Source organism: Rhodnius prolixus, unplaced genomic scaffold (assembly GCF_049639745.1).
Source record: "Rhodnius prolixus isolate KJV_2025 unplaced genomic scaffold, Rpr scaffold_5, whole genome shotgun sequence".
NCBI lineage: Eukaryota > Metazoa > Arthropoda > Insecta > Hemiptera > Reduviidae > Rhodnius > Rhodnius prolixus.
Window position 1 is genome coordinate 1,992,218 of NW_027411624.1, and position 15,765 is coordinate 2,007,982.

The following is a 15,765-nucleotide window of genomic DNA, read 5'->3' on the forward strand; positions in this document are numbered from 1 at the left end:
TATTACTTTTGTTCTTGTTTGCAGTCAGAGTACCTCCCCACACTTTATTTCTGGAGGAAAATTAGTATTAAAACGAATAGATAAAATTGTAACTTTCATCTTAAATATCTCGTCAAGTATTGTGGATATCGAAACTGGGACAGCGTCATTTTTCACAATTTTTATGCAGTTTTCATAATCATTATCAAAACCAATGGTTCTTATGAGATTCCGACCAGATTTTTTGCTGTAACTCCGCCAAAAATGAAGATATAGCATCGGGAGTGAGAAATTTGAAAACTAGACTTAAAAAAACATATAGTGTACTTCTAGAGTTTTTACGGATTTCCGCTTTCCTAAAAAGTTATTAGCGGTTGGTGAGCTTTAAATGGATCAACCAGTATACATACGAGCATATAAATCTTTTATTTAAATTCTTAGCTGCAACAACTGTTTCTCCCTTTCGCGCCTAACGGGACACATATGTAGGTCCCAAGCAAATTTCAAAAAAAATATTTCGGGACAGAAACGCTTCTCTGTCTAATGGGAGACTTTCCCGACCAGTCCTGCCAATATTTTTGAAGGTATTTTCATTCGCAGAACATAGATGGCACTACCATACATAATGCAATTCCCGCGTTTTTGAAATGATGTAGCAGCTCATAACCATACTGTACGAACGTAAATAGTTTAGTTTTGGAAAATACCGGCTATTTTCGATTAAAATTTTGATTGATCCATAAATCTATGGCCAAATAAGTTACTCTCGAAACGGATTACCTCTAATAAACTGGTTTTTATGACTTGGAAATCATTGGTTTTCTTTAAGAAATTACTCAATGAAGACTACTGGGCATATGTGTCCAGATAGACCAAAGGACTGATGGGCCATATAATGTCCCGATCCTAAATCAGTGTTTAAAATTTTCCTAAAAATATAACATCTTAGTTTTAGCATTCTAGTGTGCCCTACTCATAGTTTATGCTACCAAAATTGTTCTGTTGTAAAAAAAAAATTCGTCGCGAAAGGGTTAACGTGGATATACTATATTGCTCTTGTGATGAGAGTCGATTGCGGGGGCCAATCCTCCTTGGAGGATTACCTGGTAATTTGGAAGAATTTTGAGTTCTTTTAGAGGGTTAGGGCGATCTGCGGAATGAAATTTTAAGAAAACGTCTAGAACGTAGTTTTTATTATTTCTGGCTGATTTCTGATTTACATCCATTATCAGAGGGAGTGTTTGTCTTCCACTTAGTATCTGTCTTACATTTAACATGCTAACTGAAAGAACTGAGGAAAAGTCCTCAGCCGGAAGTACTCCTTTTTCTTCATTGATTGTTTATTCCCCAAAATTTAGTTCCTAGCATTTTCTGTATATAATATATTTCGAATACTTTAGTTGTACATAGATTAATAACTTTTATTATTAACACGTTTCTAAAAAATCCATACGGAATTTTAAGACAAAGATTAAGTTAGAATGTCGAGAGTAGTAGTTAGAGAAAGACGTGTGAGTGTGCCCTCCAGATTTCTTTGAATTGAGGTGAATATGGATGGATGCTTAGTAAAAACATTGGTTTAACATCTCACTAATTAATAACTAGACTTTACAAACATGATTGATTTCAAGCTGATAAATCACATCTTAGAAATCCTTCAAATCCTTATTTTAATCCATAAAATAACTAAAGCAACCCTTGTTTACAACTTTTTTTGATTTTGTGAGATATTTGTAGGAAATTGGGCTGTAAAAATTAATTTGTCTATAGTGAAATCATTTTAACCAAATCTCAATTCTAAAAATAAAAGAGAATTACTAATCTATGAAGCTCATCAAAATAAATCATTCACTTTTCACTTCTAAAAATTAGGGAATCAAAATAATAAACAAGAAACTCCCTTGTCGAATAATTATCTATTTAAATACTGTTTCTAAACTGATTTAAAATTAATACAAAACAAAAGCAACATTGAATATAATTTACAATTACTTTTATACATTAGTTTAATTATATACATTATTTCATTATTATTATTATTTTCTGTAATAACATTGTATTTTTACTTCGATATTTTGTTGGTTTCTATTGGATCAAATAGTGGTGATTAATTAATATACGTAGCGATTACAAGAGTTATAACTTGTATTCCATAATTTTTGTAATTTCTTCTAAAATGGGCTTATTCTCCAAATTGATTGACCAACGTCAAAAAAGAATATATTCCTTGCAGTACCTAATAAAATTATTATATTATTACATTGTTCATAAATTTTATTTTTAGAAAAAATAAAATACCAAAAATCTACCGAAGTAAAGCAGACATAGTCGAACGTTATCATTCTTCTAAAACCAATAGCATGCGGCCTAACGGTTGACATCATCAACTGCAACAAGTACCTTCGGCTCGCTGGCTTTTCCTCAAACCAATCACACATGTAGCAACTTGAGTGTAATTTCTCTAACTGGAATATTAAATATCTTAAATAAAGTAAAGTGTATATATGTACCAAGCGTTGGGCCAGATCTTTACTCTTACCTGAGTATTAACTTCCTGTCCGCAGGTGCAAATAATGAATGGAACGACAATGGTGAGTAAAAATTTATAAATAAAGTCCACCATTCGTATATCGTGAGTTTTAAAAGCCTGTACAAGGTCAAAGAAATGAAAAAATTATTTTTTTAAAAAAGTTTTAAGATAAAATAACGATTTTTTTGTTGGCTGAAAATGGGATGAGAACGCTCAAACAAATTGCAAATTGTCACTATTTTAAAGAATTAGTTGACAACAGCGACAACAAACATAATTAGGACAATTAGGGTCTAGAACTGACTTTAGCCGATTCTTGAGAAAAAAGAAGAATCGATTGCTGGAGCGCTCTGCTTCCTTCTAACAGGGCAACATATTTTAATTCCATACATTCAAATTAAGTGACTTCATTAAACATTTTCCCCAGACCTCTGATCTAAATATTAACATAGCTGGATCTAATGCAATAAGAGAATGTGCTAGAAACTTTAATATTATCCTGCTTTTATTTTATTTAAATACCAAAAATTAATTTAAATTAACAAATATAATATGTATTTGCATTCACCTTCATCAATGTATATCCAAATCCACAAGGTTGGACACTAGATAGGCAAATTTCCATATAAATTTGCAAAGAAAATAAGTTATTATAATCTTCTACCAATCTGGAAAATTTTGAATCTGATTAGTACAACACAAAACGTATGGTCCCGTTGCACAAACAATTTGTACTACATACCTATACATACATTTTGTCATCATTAAGATGACATTGTTTTATAATTTTAAAAATTATAACACTCTTTAAATTTTTAACAATATTTCGTACTAAAGATGTCTGATAAAATCAAATTTAATAATCACTTGAGATAAGGACAGAATTTCAAACAATTTTCGCCGTTTTCATTCCAAGCAAAAACAGTTTTTTCTTTTTTTGTCTTGGGACGTTAAGTCAGATTGAAATTCAAGAATGGGAAAGAACCACTTGGGTAAAGGAGGATCTGCGGCAAAGAAACGACCGAAGAACATCAAGATGAAGCAGCTGAATCTCTTTGGGGAAAGGCTTCTTTGAGGCTGTCCCTAAAAGAATGAGTTTTGAGATGTGGCTGCTTTAAGGCAAATTGGTTACTATTCTCTCTAGCCTGCAGCCACGCTCTGAGTGCCTCTGAACTCTCTAATTCACTTGTACTTCAATCAAGAATTTCTCAATCACAGAATTCCTTAGTCTCAACAGCTCATAGTTCAAGAATAAATTTACTTAAACCTCATAGAAAAATACTCACTGGATAATCTCTGCATGAAGTCGATAAACCATCTTATCGTTTAGTCTTAATGTTTCCAATTTTGATTGTAAAACTTGTAGAAATGAAGACATTTCGATAGTGAAAATGAAACTGAACGTAGTAAATGTCAAGTGGACCAAAACCGATGGGGTTATGCAAATAATCACAAATATGGCAGCCGCAAGATTTGTTCTGAAGTCTGTTATGTTCCAAGGTATCCATATCTGAAAATTAAAATTAACTTTTAGCTTCCTTAAAGGGCCTTTATTATTGAAGGGCCTCTATTCTCATTATTACACTTAATCACATACTTATTATATTTAATTATTTCATTTTTGTAATGATTAAGCTTTAGATAGACTCTCCAGTCCCTGCTTTCTGAACTCGAACAACGGACAATAAAATATATCGTAAACTGCAAACAGTAAAACACATTAATTGACTTGTTAATAGGGCGGTTCCAAAGCGTCTTATCACCCTAATGTCAAAATTGAAAATTCTAAACAGCTGCCCGTTTCGTAGTAGCTGTAATTAAAATGATTTAAAAAAAAGACATACTATAAACATTGTCAATGACAGCTGAAGAAAATTTTAAATAAACTCATTTTATTAATCTTTCAACTCTTGCAACGTCACTCCATTAGAATAAAGCGCTCTCAGAGTTATCTTCTCAAGACAATAAATTTAGCTAAATTTTTGCTTAATTTACCTGAAAAAAGAGCTGTGGTTTTCGATTGCCGAGTATATTATTTATAATAATATTTGAAACAGCAGAAAACATTGGACAACAAGTGAAAAATACTGCATAATACTTGGCCATTTTAATTGAAACTCTGTCGGCACGTAAAATAATCTGTTTTCCACAATTTTCTTGTAGAATTTTTTGGCGCAGTTTTTCCATTCTGTAAATAATTTTAAAACACTTTTATTTATTGCATGTATTAGTAAAAATTTAATAAAATAAAAAGCAAAATATTGGCATTTTTTTCCAGGCGGGCTTTAATTTCTTACTACTAAATTGGGTGTTTTGGAACCTGTTTTGTTAATCTGAAAGGAAATACTCTTATTATAACATTAAATAAAATCCAAGTCATAGACCGGGAATCCATTCTTTTGAATCAATCGCTTTGTAAAAAAATTATAGTGAAAATTTTTCATTAAACATAATTACCTTTCAATGAAATGGCCAATTTCAGTTTCACGATAAATAAAGTTAAATAATTTTCCATTTACATGGAGAGATATTGTGAAAGCTGAGAGTGCTGAAACAAATTCTGGCATTTCTTCATTGCCCCATATCAAATCGACACCTGGAAATAAAAGAGATAATGTGAATTTTTTTTTGTCTTGAAAAGTGCAGTGCAAAAGAAATAGAGCTTGTGCCCACATGCACGAAGAACTTCTACTTTTAGTTTTTATCGCTACAAACAAAACAAGTGAACGCACTAAAACTATTGATTGCTACTTACAAGATAAGATCGATAGACAGACAGTAAGTAAAGTGTTAACCGTCGTACATATCAGTGACCATGGTCTGTGCTCTTGGTTGAAAATGCCGGCGTACTTAAAAACTAAAAAGGCCACTTTAAATGGAGACTTATCTTCTTGCTAAAAATTGATTAATAATTTTCATTTTATTTTTTAAGTTAATTTTAGTTAATAATTTGATTTTTACTTTCATTTATTAGTCGGAGTTACATATAAGGATGCGGAACATATCTAATTTTGGAAAGTCTAGTGAGAACATACTCTTACTACAACTGTTCAAAATTTCAAACTAGGAATTCTTGCAACAGATTTCAATCCTCATAAAATACAGTTTGTCAAATAATATAACACACTGAATCAACATTTTAGAGAGATGCCTACTAAAAACACACATACACAAATCGTATTTAAAAACCTCTTTTTAGGACTAACAGTATCTTTAAAGGGAAATTTCCCTTTTTCAATTTTTTCCCTAATGGTCATCCAAATCTTACAATAACCTTCTTGTAGTATAACTTTATTTAAACAGAAGTAAATAGGACATAATAAAAGAAATTTTATTACGATACAGATATTTTAAACAAGGAAAATTATCAATGAAACAGTGTTGTGTTTACCGCAGACGTCCTGCTAGTTGATAGTTTCCTCTACTATGAACAAGTGTTGCAGTAGTTATTGAACTATTGAATGAGAAGTATGTAGTTTCGGATCATTTAAGAATATTCTTACTATGTTTTATCAGAGATAAATTTTATTACAGAGTAATTTGTTGCTTAACAACTTGCTAGGAAAAAATGAGGTAAGGTCTAGCTAGATGTTCTTAAATTAACTGTTTAAAGAATGTGTACAAAATAATTTGTTAAATAATTTGGGTATAATAATTCAAGAAGCTTTTTGTGAACGTGGACACTGCCGATCGAACGAAAGATTTCATTTAGTACATCCACTTTTAGGAAGAAAAGACAGATGTTTGAAAATGGCAACGTTCACCACCTCCAAGAAAATCTTACCAGAATTCAAAAATGGATTTATAAAGACGACGTCCTTCGATTTAGCGGAAGTGATTGGAAATATATCGCTGAAAAATTTGTTAAAAAAAGCTGTTGACGAGGAATAAAAAAACCAAAAAAAAACTTATGTTGCGCTGAACTAAAACAGCTTGCTTTGGAAGAAGAAATTTGTTCCAGTTTTAAAAGAGCGGATGCAAACCAAAGCAATCATAAATCTAACGAAACAACTCACCAACAAGATGGAGAAATGTTGGAAAGTGAAAAGCAATTTAGAAGGCAGAACGTCTTCATGAGTACTCGTTTCACTAGGTCAAACAGTGATTTCTTGATTCTTTTGCGATCTTTTCAAGAGGCTTCGTGTAGATGTCAGACAAAAAAGAAATGCACTTTGGCGAATGAAATACCTTGCATTGCTTCTTGACTAGTAGTGCTTGTGTGTGAAATACTCAACACTATGAAACATGAAGAGATGAGTATAAAAGGACTTGAGGGGGTACCTGGAACTCACGAAAATGGAGAGTACAAGATGCAATCTGAACTTGAATCTGGTTATACATATCTGAGCAGGAAGAGGCTGCAAGTAACTATTGTCACAGGTGTTCGACTGTTCGAACACAGCATGTAGTCATCTATAAAGGAGTAAGTATTGAATATGGATTAGCACCCTAATTGGTGGTAATTACAAACTGCCCTTGTATCGACTACTTTGGCAGATCCTCATGTCTTTTTAACTTCCCCAGCTCAAAATCTTCAAGGGGCATTAGATAGCTAACATTTTTTTCCTTATGATCATCCAAACCTTACAATAACCTACTTGTAGTATAACCTTATTTAAACAGAAGTAAATAGGAGATAATAAAAGAAATTTTATTACGATACAAATATTTTAAACAAGGAAAATTATGAATGAAATAGTGTTGTGTTTACCGCAGACATCTTGCTGGTTGATAGTTTCGTCTACTATGAACAAATTTTCCAGTAGTTACTGAACTATTCAATGAGAAGTAGTTTCTTATAGTACTGCCTTCTCCAATCAATCTTCTTCTCTTATAATAGCGATGGCATTCTCTCCAACCACCCTATTATCATTGAATATTTAAACACCGTTTCAGCTAATTACCCTTCTTTAAACTTACCCATCCCATCATTAGTTTTACAAACTGTAATTTACACATAATTTATCCCTTTCCAAATTTATTCTGGAAAAAAAAAATGAACAAATATCTGGGTACATAGTTTGGGATATTAGATAAAATAACATGTGATTATACCGTTAGGTAATAATAGTGCTCCATGTATTCCTTAAATAAATGACCATATTGATAATTCACCGTGTTTTTATGTTGGATAGTATGTCATTTACTTCTTAGTTAGTAAATAGTTCGTTTTTCTGATTGTTCGTCCATTATTGATTTAGTGGACTTTATTTGTGATATTTTTTGTTTAACCTTTCGAGGGCTATTCCACAGTTTATACTCATTACGTCTGAGACAAACTACACTTAGGCTGTGTAAAATTATTCTTCAGCCAAACGCGTAGGAACTTGGCCATTAATTAAAAAAGATGAAGAACATTCAGTGTATTTTTTTAAATTTATTTTTATATATACCCGTTCATTTCCGGAAAGACTCACCATTTACTTTACCATTACTGAAACAAGGGTAAGGGCCTGTTCCCTACGACATTCCTGGCAAACAGGCTTATTTTTATTGCACCATCCTCTTTAAAATGTCTAGCAGATCAAGTCTCCCCTCATTGCAGGCTTTACAAGCTCCAAGCTCTAGTCGTTTTTCCGTATTGACTCTTTAATCTCCAAGTATTTAAGTCATCAATCGCAAACTAGCATTTACAGTGCAATTAGACATTGTTGAAGAGACATTTACTGTACATTTACTATAGAGTGTTCCTGTCATAGTATTCTCGGAGTCTGAAACCAAATGCAGAACACTTCTTGGAGATTTTTCTCTGATCTTTCGTGCAAGATTTAGTCCAAATCAAGACCTGCAACTAGTTACTGAAGAAAACGCTTTCAGTTTTACTGTTTGTCTTGACCAGCTGAGACTATTAAAACTGTCCGGTAGGACAGTTGTATAAGGGTTGATCATCAAAAACTGCACGAAAAAGCGTAATGTTGAAAAACACTCAACTTTGACAATTTTTTTCTCTTTTTCTATAAAAGATAAAATTCCCAAATTTTCTTTAAATTATAGGGCAAACCCTCCTTTATGACTGTAATTTTTTCGTAATAATATAGATTAATTAGTTTTCGAGAAAAACGATGCGAAAAATGCACAAAAACTACATTTTCAAAAATTGTTGTTCTTCTTCTTGTTGTTGTTGTTGTTACCTTTTTTGTAAACTGCGTAGCGCCTAAACGCACGAACCGATTTTCATGAATGAGGTGTCATTCGATTCGGAATTTTATGTAGATGTGCCTTTTGGGGGTCTCGACGCTGTACATCGAATAGGAGAGGAGTTAGCCCCCTTTATGTAAGGCCCCCTCCAAAATTATTATTACTAATTACTCTGTAAATCTTAGCCCGATTTTGAAATAATTTGGTAGGATGATAGAGTTAGGGCTCCTCTACGTAACATTAAAGCGGCGATCAGCTCTTACACTTGTTAAGGGAAAGTATAGCAATCGTTTCAAATTATCGACACGAGAACCGATTGTCATGAATGAAGTGTCATTCGAATCGAAATTTTGTTCAGATTTGCACTTTAAAAGTCTGAACGCTGTGCCTCATAAGGAGGGGAGTTTGCCCCACCCAAGTAAGGCCCTTTCTAAAACTATTATTACCAATATTTCTATAACGCTTAGTCCGATTTTGATAAAATTCAGCTCGAATAAGTTGTTAAAGCTCCTCTACTTGGCTGTGAAGGGCCATCAAGCTCTTGCACCTACTAAGAGGAAGTACTGCAATCGTTAAAATTATCAATGGGTGAACCTATTTACATTAATGAATTGTCGTTCGATTCAAAATCTTTGCCTTTTAGGGAGAAGTACTGTAATCGCAGTTTATTTTTCTTACTCCTCTTAAGAGGAAGTACTGAAATAGCAGTTTAATTTTGCTTTTTACGTACAAATACCTTCCTATTTTATTCAAAACGCTTTCTCAAAAAAATTGTTATTGAGGATGGCAACTATAATCATTCTTTAAAATGATCTCTCCAGTGGTAGTTATGGTTCCGACTTAACACCTTATCAGGTTATAATGATAGAATTGCTTATTCTAAATTTTAAAAAAATCTGTGAAGCAGATAAGTAACTTTGTAAAATAGACAAAAATGAAAATCTATCCAAAAGGTACAAAAATCTCTTTAACAAAAACTTACAGTTTAAAATGTTAAGTATAAGGGTTGATTAAACGCCAAAAGGTACACAAATCAGCTAGTACCCAACATTTCATTCATGCTTAGCTGATATAATTTAAGTAATTTTGCTGCATTAACTTTTTCTTCACATATTTTTTAGAAATTATTAGATGTCACAGACCCTTATGCTGGCCACATCATTCATAATATTATTTTGTTATAATTATGATAAAATGTATATTATATCTTCGTTTTTAAATAGGTACTTTATTTTAACTCCATTTCAATTTTTTGGATTTATCTTTAATATGCCCTTTATTCTTAGTAGTCACATATACATTCATGTTAAAGTAGAGAAAAACAAAGTTAGAGTCAGCTACTGTTTAAATTTGAATCACGGATTTAACAGAATATTTCAGTCTTGAATTCGTCTTACCCAAATATTCGTGAGCACAAATAACTCACAGTTAATAACAAGTAGATTATTCAACAATTATTCATTTCTCAATAAATTGTAATTTAATTTAGTCTCCCTAATTTTACTTATAGTAAAATACTGGAATAATTAGCTGCCCTAAAAATATGCATATCTTATTTATTTTATATTACATATATACAACATTGTGAGAAGAACAGCTACATTGAGAGTGTAATTGAAGAAAACTATATTATTTTCGATAAAGCCAGATAATTATTACCTATTATTATAAACGTTTGACTACTTCATAAAATAACAATTACTTTAATCGAAGAATGAACTTAAACCGACGATTTAAAAAAATAAATAAAATAAAATAAATAAATAAAATAAACAAAATCATTGATGTATGTTGATATAAGCATTTTTTAAAAAAAGGTTTTGAATTTTTTAGCCTCATATTTTTTTTTTTTTTATAACGTTTTTCTTTTTAACCTGTAATTAATAGTTTGATTATTATAGATTAATAGATATTACTGTCAATCTACAGTGCTACTTGAACAAATATTTTGTAGATGGAAATGGCCAGCACAAGGGTCTGTGACATCTAATAATTTCTAAAAAAAATGTAAAGAAAAAGTTAATGCAGCAAAATTACTTAAATTATATCAGCTAAGCATGAATGAAATGTTGGGTACTAGCTGATTTGTGTACCTTTTGGCGTTTAATCAACCCTTATACTTAACATTTTAAACTGTAAGTTTTTGTTAAAGAGATAGTGGAATGAACTTGTTTGACGTATGCTGGTCATAAGAAACTGCCTCTCCAGCCTAAATGCACCAAGGGTCGCAAAACAGAAGGGTGTTTCCTGGACTATGGCTATGCTCACTCAATACGGGATGTCCGTCTACACCCAAGAGGCCCTCCAAATCTGCCCAAATTTAGATGATAAGCAACCCAAACTGAAGACCTAATACTTCATATATGTAGGAAAACTGAAGGAAAAGAATAGGATAGGAGAAGAAGGGAAAGAAGGAAAGATTTTAGAGTGAGAATCCGTTTGAATTGGGCAGTTGTTATCAAATTGTACCAGTTGAGGAAGCTCTTTTGCTTTAAGTAGTACACAGCTGTTTGAAGGAGATTGTTTATTAAGGTTGCTAGGCTACGGATTTTCAAATCAGAGATCATTGGCTCCCGGAGTTTTTTTTTTTTTCAGAGCTCTTCACCATGTCCCATCATTACAGACAATATTGTCCAATACTGGACGAATTTCTTATTGTAAGTGAAATGCCATCGAGATAATGCAATCACTACTTTATTCAAAAGTATTGTAATTTATGGATCTAAAAGAGAATAATGGAAACTTATTCCAGAAACCTTTCTAAATTCGCTTTTAAAATGAAAACTGTGGATTTATTTGCGAGATCTTAATAATCTGAAATTTGCAAATTGTTTCAGGCGGGTTTTACGTCCAACTACAGATCCGGAGCCGTGGATGGAGGAATTATGAAGTTCTCATAATTCGCACTCTTCAAGTGGAAACATCTAAAATCAATTTAAAAGGACATAAATAAATATACAAATAAACAATAAAAACATCATGAATGCAGCATTTTTATTAATTTTACTACAAAACAATTTTTTAATTTCAACTTAGATTACATTGCACACGATTTAAATATCAGCAAAGATTTTTAAGAAACCAGAACTAGGCCATTATTTAAAAACTACAAATCTAAATCAATAGTATTGATTTCCACTAAAATGAGCTCAATCGCCTTCGTCAAACTGATGGACCATCATCAGGTATGAGTATATTCCTTGCCCTACCTATTAAACATTCAGATTATATTTATTACAAATATAATAACGATGACGAAAAAAAATATAACGTGGTAATTAGTGGTTGAAAAATTCAAAAACATATTGAATAAAAATAAAAGAGATCTATCTACAAATTTAAATGTATTTATTCGTATTAATATAATATTGTGGAACGTTCGAGATATCAAGCACCGCAGGCATCGCAGAATTCTTAAAAAAAACCTTTCAATGAAGAATCATCTGTAAGAAAACTTTGATCAAGATAGGCCCAGTTTTTGTTACATGTTTTTACAAACGCATTTCATTTCAATTATTTTTCGATTAAAACTGATTTTGTGCGCACACTGTGTGAGTAAATCGTCGATTTACCAATTCACCTGGAAACGAAACAGCAATCAAACCGCTGGGCAGCCGCAACGATGAAAAATGCTAAGTAGATTTCAATCGCCGGAAAGAACACAGTTAGTGCTGTCTCCGATGCAAAAGGGATTTATTATTATTATGTTGAAAGGGTGATTGGAGAAGTCAACACAAATCTGCTAGACTAACTGAACGAAACATTTTTCTAGAAGATCGCACAGATCGCAAAAGAATATAATTAAATCACCTTTCAATCAGTACAATCCATCTGCTCACAAAGCTGCTTCAGCAACGGGGAATCCGAGACATTTGAAATGAGAATTGTTGGAACAACCTTTAAACTTCTACCTACTATTCCCAAAACTAAAGATAGCTGGAAAACGTTTACAGTCACATATGAAAAGGGAACAGCAGCCGTAGAGGCCTATTTTGCCCACATTCTTAAGAGGAGACAAGAGCGTACAGTCGGCAGGAAGGCGACACCCCACAATGCCAGCTCCCCTCACTTCTTGTAGTAATCGACATACATTCCTTAACATAAATTTTATGCTATTTTAAATTTTCTGTTGGAGAGGCTGAGATTTTTGAAGTATTGAAGCGGGATATATCCTCTCTGAAGCAGTAGAAGCTCAGATTTCTGGATTATCACCTCTTCTAGATAATCTCTCTTCTAGAAATGTAGAAATCGACATACATTTCTGACTTCCTTTCTATGCTAATTTAAACTTTCTGTCAGAAATGATGAGTATTTTTGGAGCGGGATATATTCTCTCTGAAACGTTAGAAGCTTATCACCTCTTCTGGATCTTCCCTTGAAAGAAAACGTAACCGGAACCTGTTCTTCGCAAAAAGAGGAAGAAAAATTTTTACCGAACCAAACCAAACATAGTTGAAAGCTACCATTCTTCTAAAACTGAGCGCAATGGGCTTCAAAGTCACTGTCATCACCTGCCCTAGATATCCTCAGTTCGCTGCCTTATCCCGTACCAATTATACATGTAGCAAAATGTATGTAATTTCTCTAACAGAAATATTAAATATCGTAAAAAAAGAGTTAGATATATGGACCAATGATCATAGATCCATCATTATTTTCTAAGTACGATACCTGAGTGCTGATTTCCTGTCCACATGCGCACTTTATGAAGAGTGGAAAGGATGAAAACTTGATCACGAAATTTATCGAAAACTACTCGATAGATTTTGTTTATATTTTACCAGTATATGGAGACAACATTTGTCTATAATTGTATAGAATTTATAAAAAATCTGTAGAATAGGAAAGGAGATATTTAGAATTAAATTTTTTTTTGTTTGAAACAGTGAAAAATTGAACATAAAATATCTCGAAAACTACTCGATAGATTTTGTTTATATTTTACCTGTATATGGAGACAGTTATTTTCTATAAATGAATAAAATTTAGTAAAAATCTGTCGAGTAGGATAGGAATATTTAGAGTTGAAATATGTTTCTGTTTGAAACAGTGAAAATTTTAACTTAAAATATCTCCAAAACTACTCGATAGATTTTGTTCATATTTTACCTGTACATAAAGACAGGTAATGTCTATAATTGTATAAAATTTAGTAAAAATCTGTCGAGTAGGAAAGGAGATATTTAGAGTTAAAATTAGTTTCTATTTGAAACAGTGAAAAATTGAACATGAAATATCTCGAAAACTACTCGATAGATTTTGTTTATATTTTACCTGTATATGGAGACAGTTATTGTCTATAAATGAATAAAATTTAGTAAAAATCTGTCATGTAGGATAGGAATATTTAGAGTTGAAATATGTTTCTGTTTGAAACAGTGAAAATTTTAACTTAAAATATCTCCAAAACTACTCGATAGATTTTGTTCATATTTTACCTGTACATAAAGACAGGTAATGTCTATAATTGTATAAAATTTAGTAAAAATCTGTCGAGTAGGAAAGGAGATATTTAGAGTTAAAATTAGTTTCTATTTGAAACAGTGAAAAATTGAACATGAAATATCTCGAAAACTACTCGATAGATTTTGTTTATATTTTACCTGTATATGGAGACAGTTATTGTCTATAAATGAATAAAATTTAGTAAAAATCTGTCGAGTAGGATAGGAATATTTAGAGTTGAAATATGTTTCTGTTTGAAACAGTGAAAATTTTAACTTAAAATATCTCCAAAACTACTCGATAGATTTTGTTCATATTTTACCTGTACATAAAGACAGGTAATGTCTATAATTGTATAAAATTTAGTAAAAATCTGTCGAGTAGGAAAGGAGATATTTAGAGTTAAAATTAGTTTCTATTTGAAACAGTGAAAAATTGAACATGAAATATCTCGAAAACTACTCGATAGATTTTGTTTATATTTTACCTGTATATGGAGACAGTTATTGTCTATAAATGAATAAAATTTAGTAAAAATCTGTCGAGTAGGATAGGAATATTTAGAGTTGAAATATGTTTCTGTTTGAAACAGTGAAAATTTTAACTTAAAATATCTCCAAAACTACTCGATAGATTTTGTTCATATTTTACCTGTACATAAAGACAGGTAATGTCTATAATTGTATAAAATTTAGTAAAAATCTGTCGAGTAGGAAAGGAGATATTTAGAGTTAAAATTAGTTTCTATTTGAAACAGTGAAAAATTGAACATGAAATATCTCGAAAACTACTCGATAGATTTTGTTTATATTTTACCTGTATATGGAGACAACGTCTGTCTATAATTGTATAAACATTAGTAAAAAAATGCCGAACAGGAAAGGAGATATTTAGTGTTAAAATTTGTTCCTGTTTGGAACAGTGAAAACTTGATCACGAAATATATCGATAACTACTCAATAGATATTGTTTATATTTTACCTGCATATGGAGACAACGTTTGTCTATAATTGTATGAAATTTAATATAAATCTGAAAAATAGGAAAGGAGATATTTAGAAATAAATTTTTTTTGTTTGAAACAGTGAAAATTTGAACATAAAATATCTCGAAAACTACTCGATAGATTTTGTTTATATTTTACCTGTACATGGAGACAGTTTTTGTCTATAAATGAATAAAATTTAGTAAAAATCTGTCGAGTAGGATAGGATATATTTAGAGTTGAAATTTGTTTCTGTTAGAAGAAATGAACATTTAACTTAAAATATCTCCAAAACTACTAAATAGATTTTGTTTATATTTTACCTGTATATAAACACAGGTAATGTCTATAATTGTATAAAATTTAGTAAAAATCTGTCGAGTAGGAAAGGAGATATTTAGAGCTAAAATTTGTTTCTAATTGAAACAGTGAAAAATTGAACATGAAATTTATCGAAAACTACTCGATAGATTTTGTTCATATTTTACCTGTACATAAAGACAGGTAATGTCTATAATTGTATAAAATTTAGTAAAAATCTGTCGAGTAGGAAAGGAGATATTTAGAGTTAAAATTAGTTTCTATTTGAAACAGTGAAAAATTGAACATGAAATATCTCGAAAACTACTCGATAGATTTTGTTTATATTTTACCTGTACATGGAGACAGTTATTGTCTATAAATGAAT

At 31.3% G+C, this 15,765-nt stretch overlaps 1 protein-coding gene across 6 annotated transcripts; it reads right to left on the minus strand.

Moving 5' to 3' along the window:
- Positions 1-1,882: 1,882 nt before the first annotated feature.
- Positions 1,883-7,558, minus strand: LOC141457794 (odorant receptor 47a-like). 6 transcript variants are annotated; one of them, XM_074135049.1, is made up of 9 exons: positions 7,221-7,558; positions 5,265-5,403; positions 4,967-5,105; positions 4,505-4,697; positions 3,796-4,019; positions 3,078-3,177; positions 2,519-2,626; positions 2,289-2,444; positions 1,883-2,215 (listed from the first exon to the last, which is right to left on the minus strand). In XM_074135049.1, the coding sequence occupies exons 1-9, from the start codon at positions 7,227-7,229 to the stop codon at positions 2,162-2,164; spliced, it is 1,122 nt and encodes a 373-aa protein (XP_073991150.1). In that variant the 5' UTR covers positions 7,230-7,558; the 3' UTR covers positions 1,883-2,161. The 6 variants fall into 6 exon arrangements, with proteins under 6 accessions (XP_073991150.1, XP_073991152.1, XP_073991155.1 ...); XM_074135051.1 differs by lacking the exon at positions 7,221-7,558 and adding an exon at positions 5,545-5,690; XM_074135054.1 differs by lacking the exon at positions 7,221-7,558 and adding an exon at positions 5,551-5,689.
- Between the last annotated feature and the right edge of the window lie 8,207 nt (positions 7,559-15,765).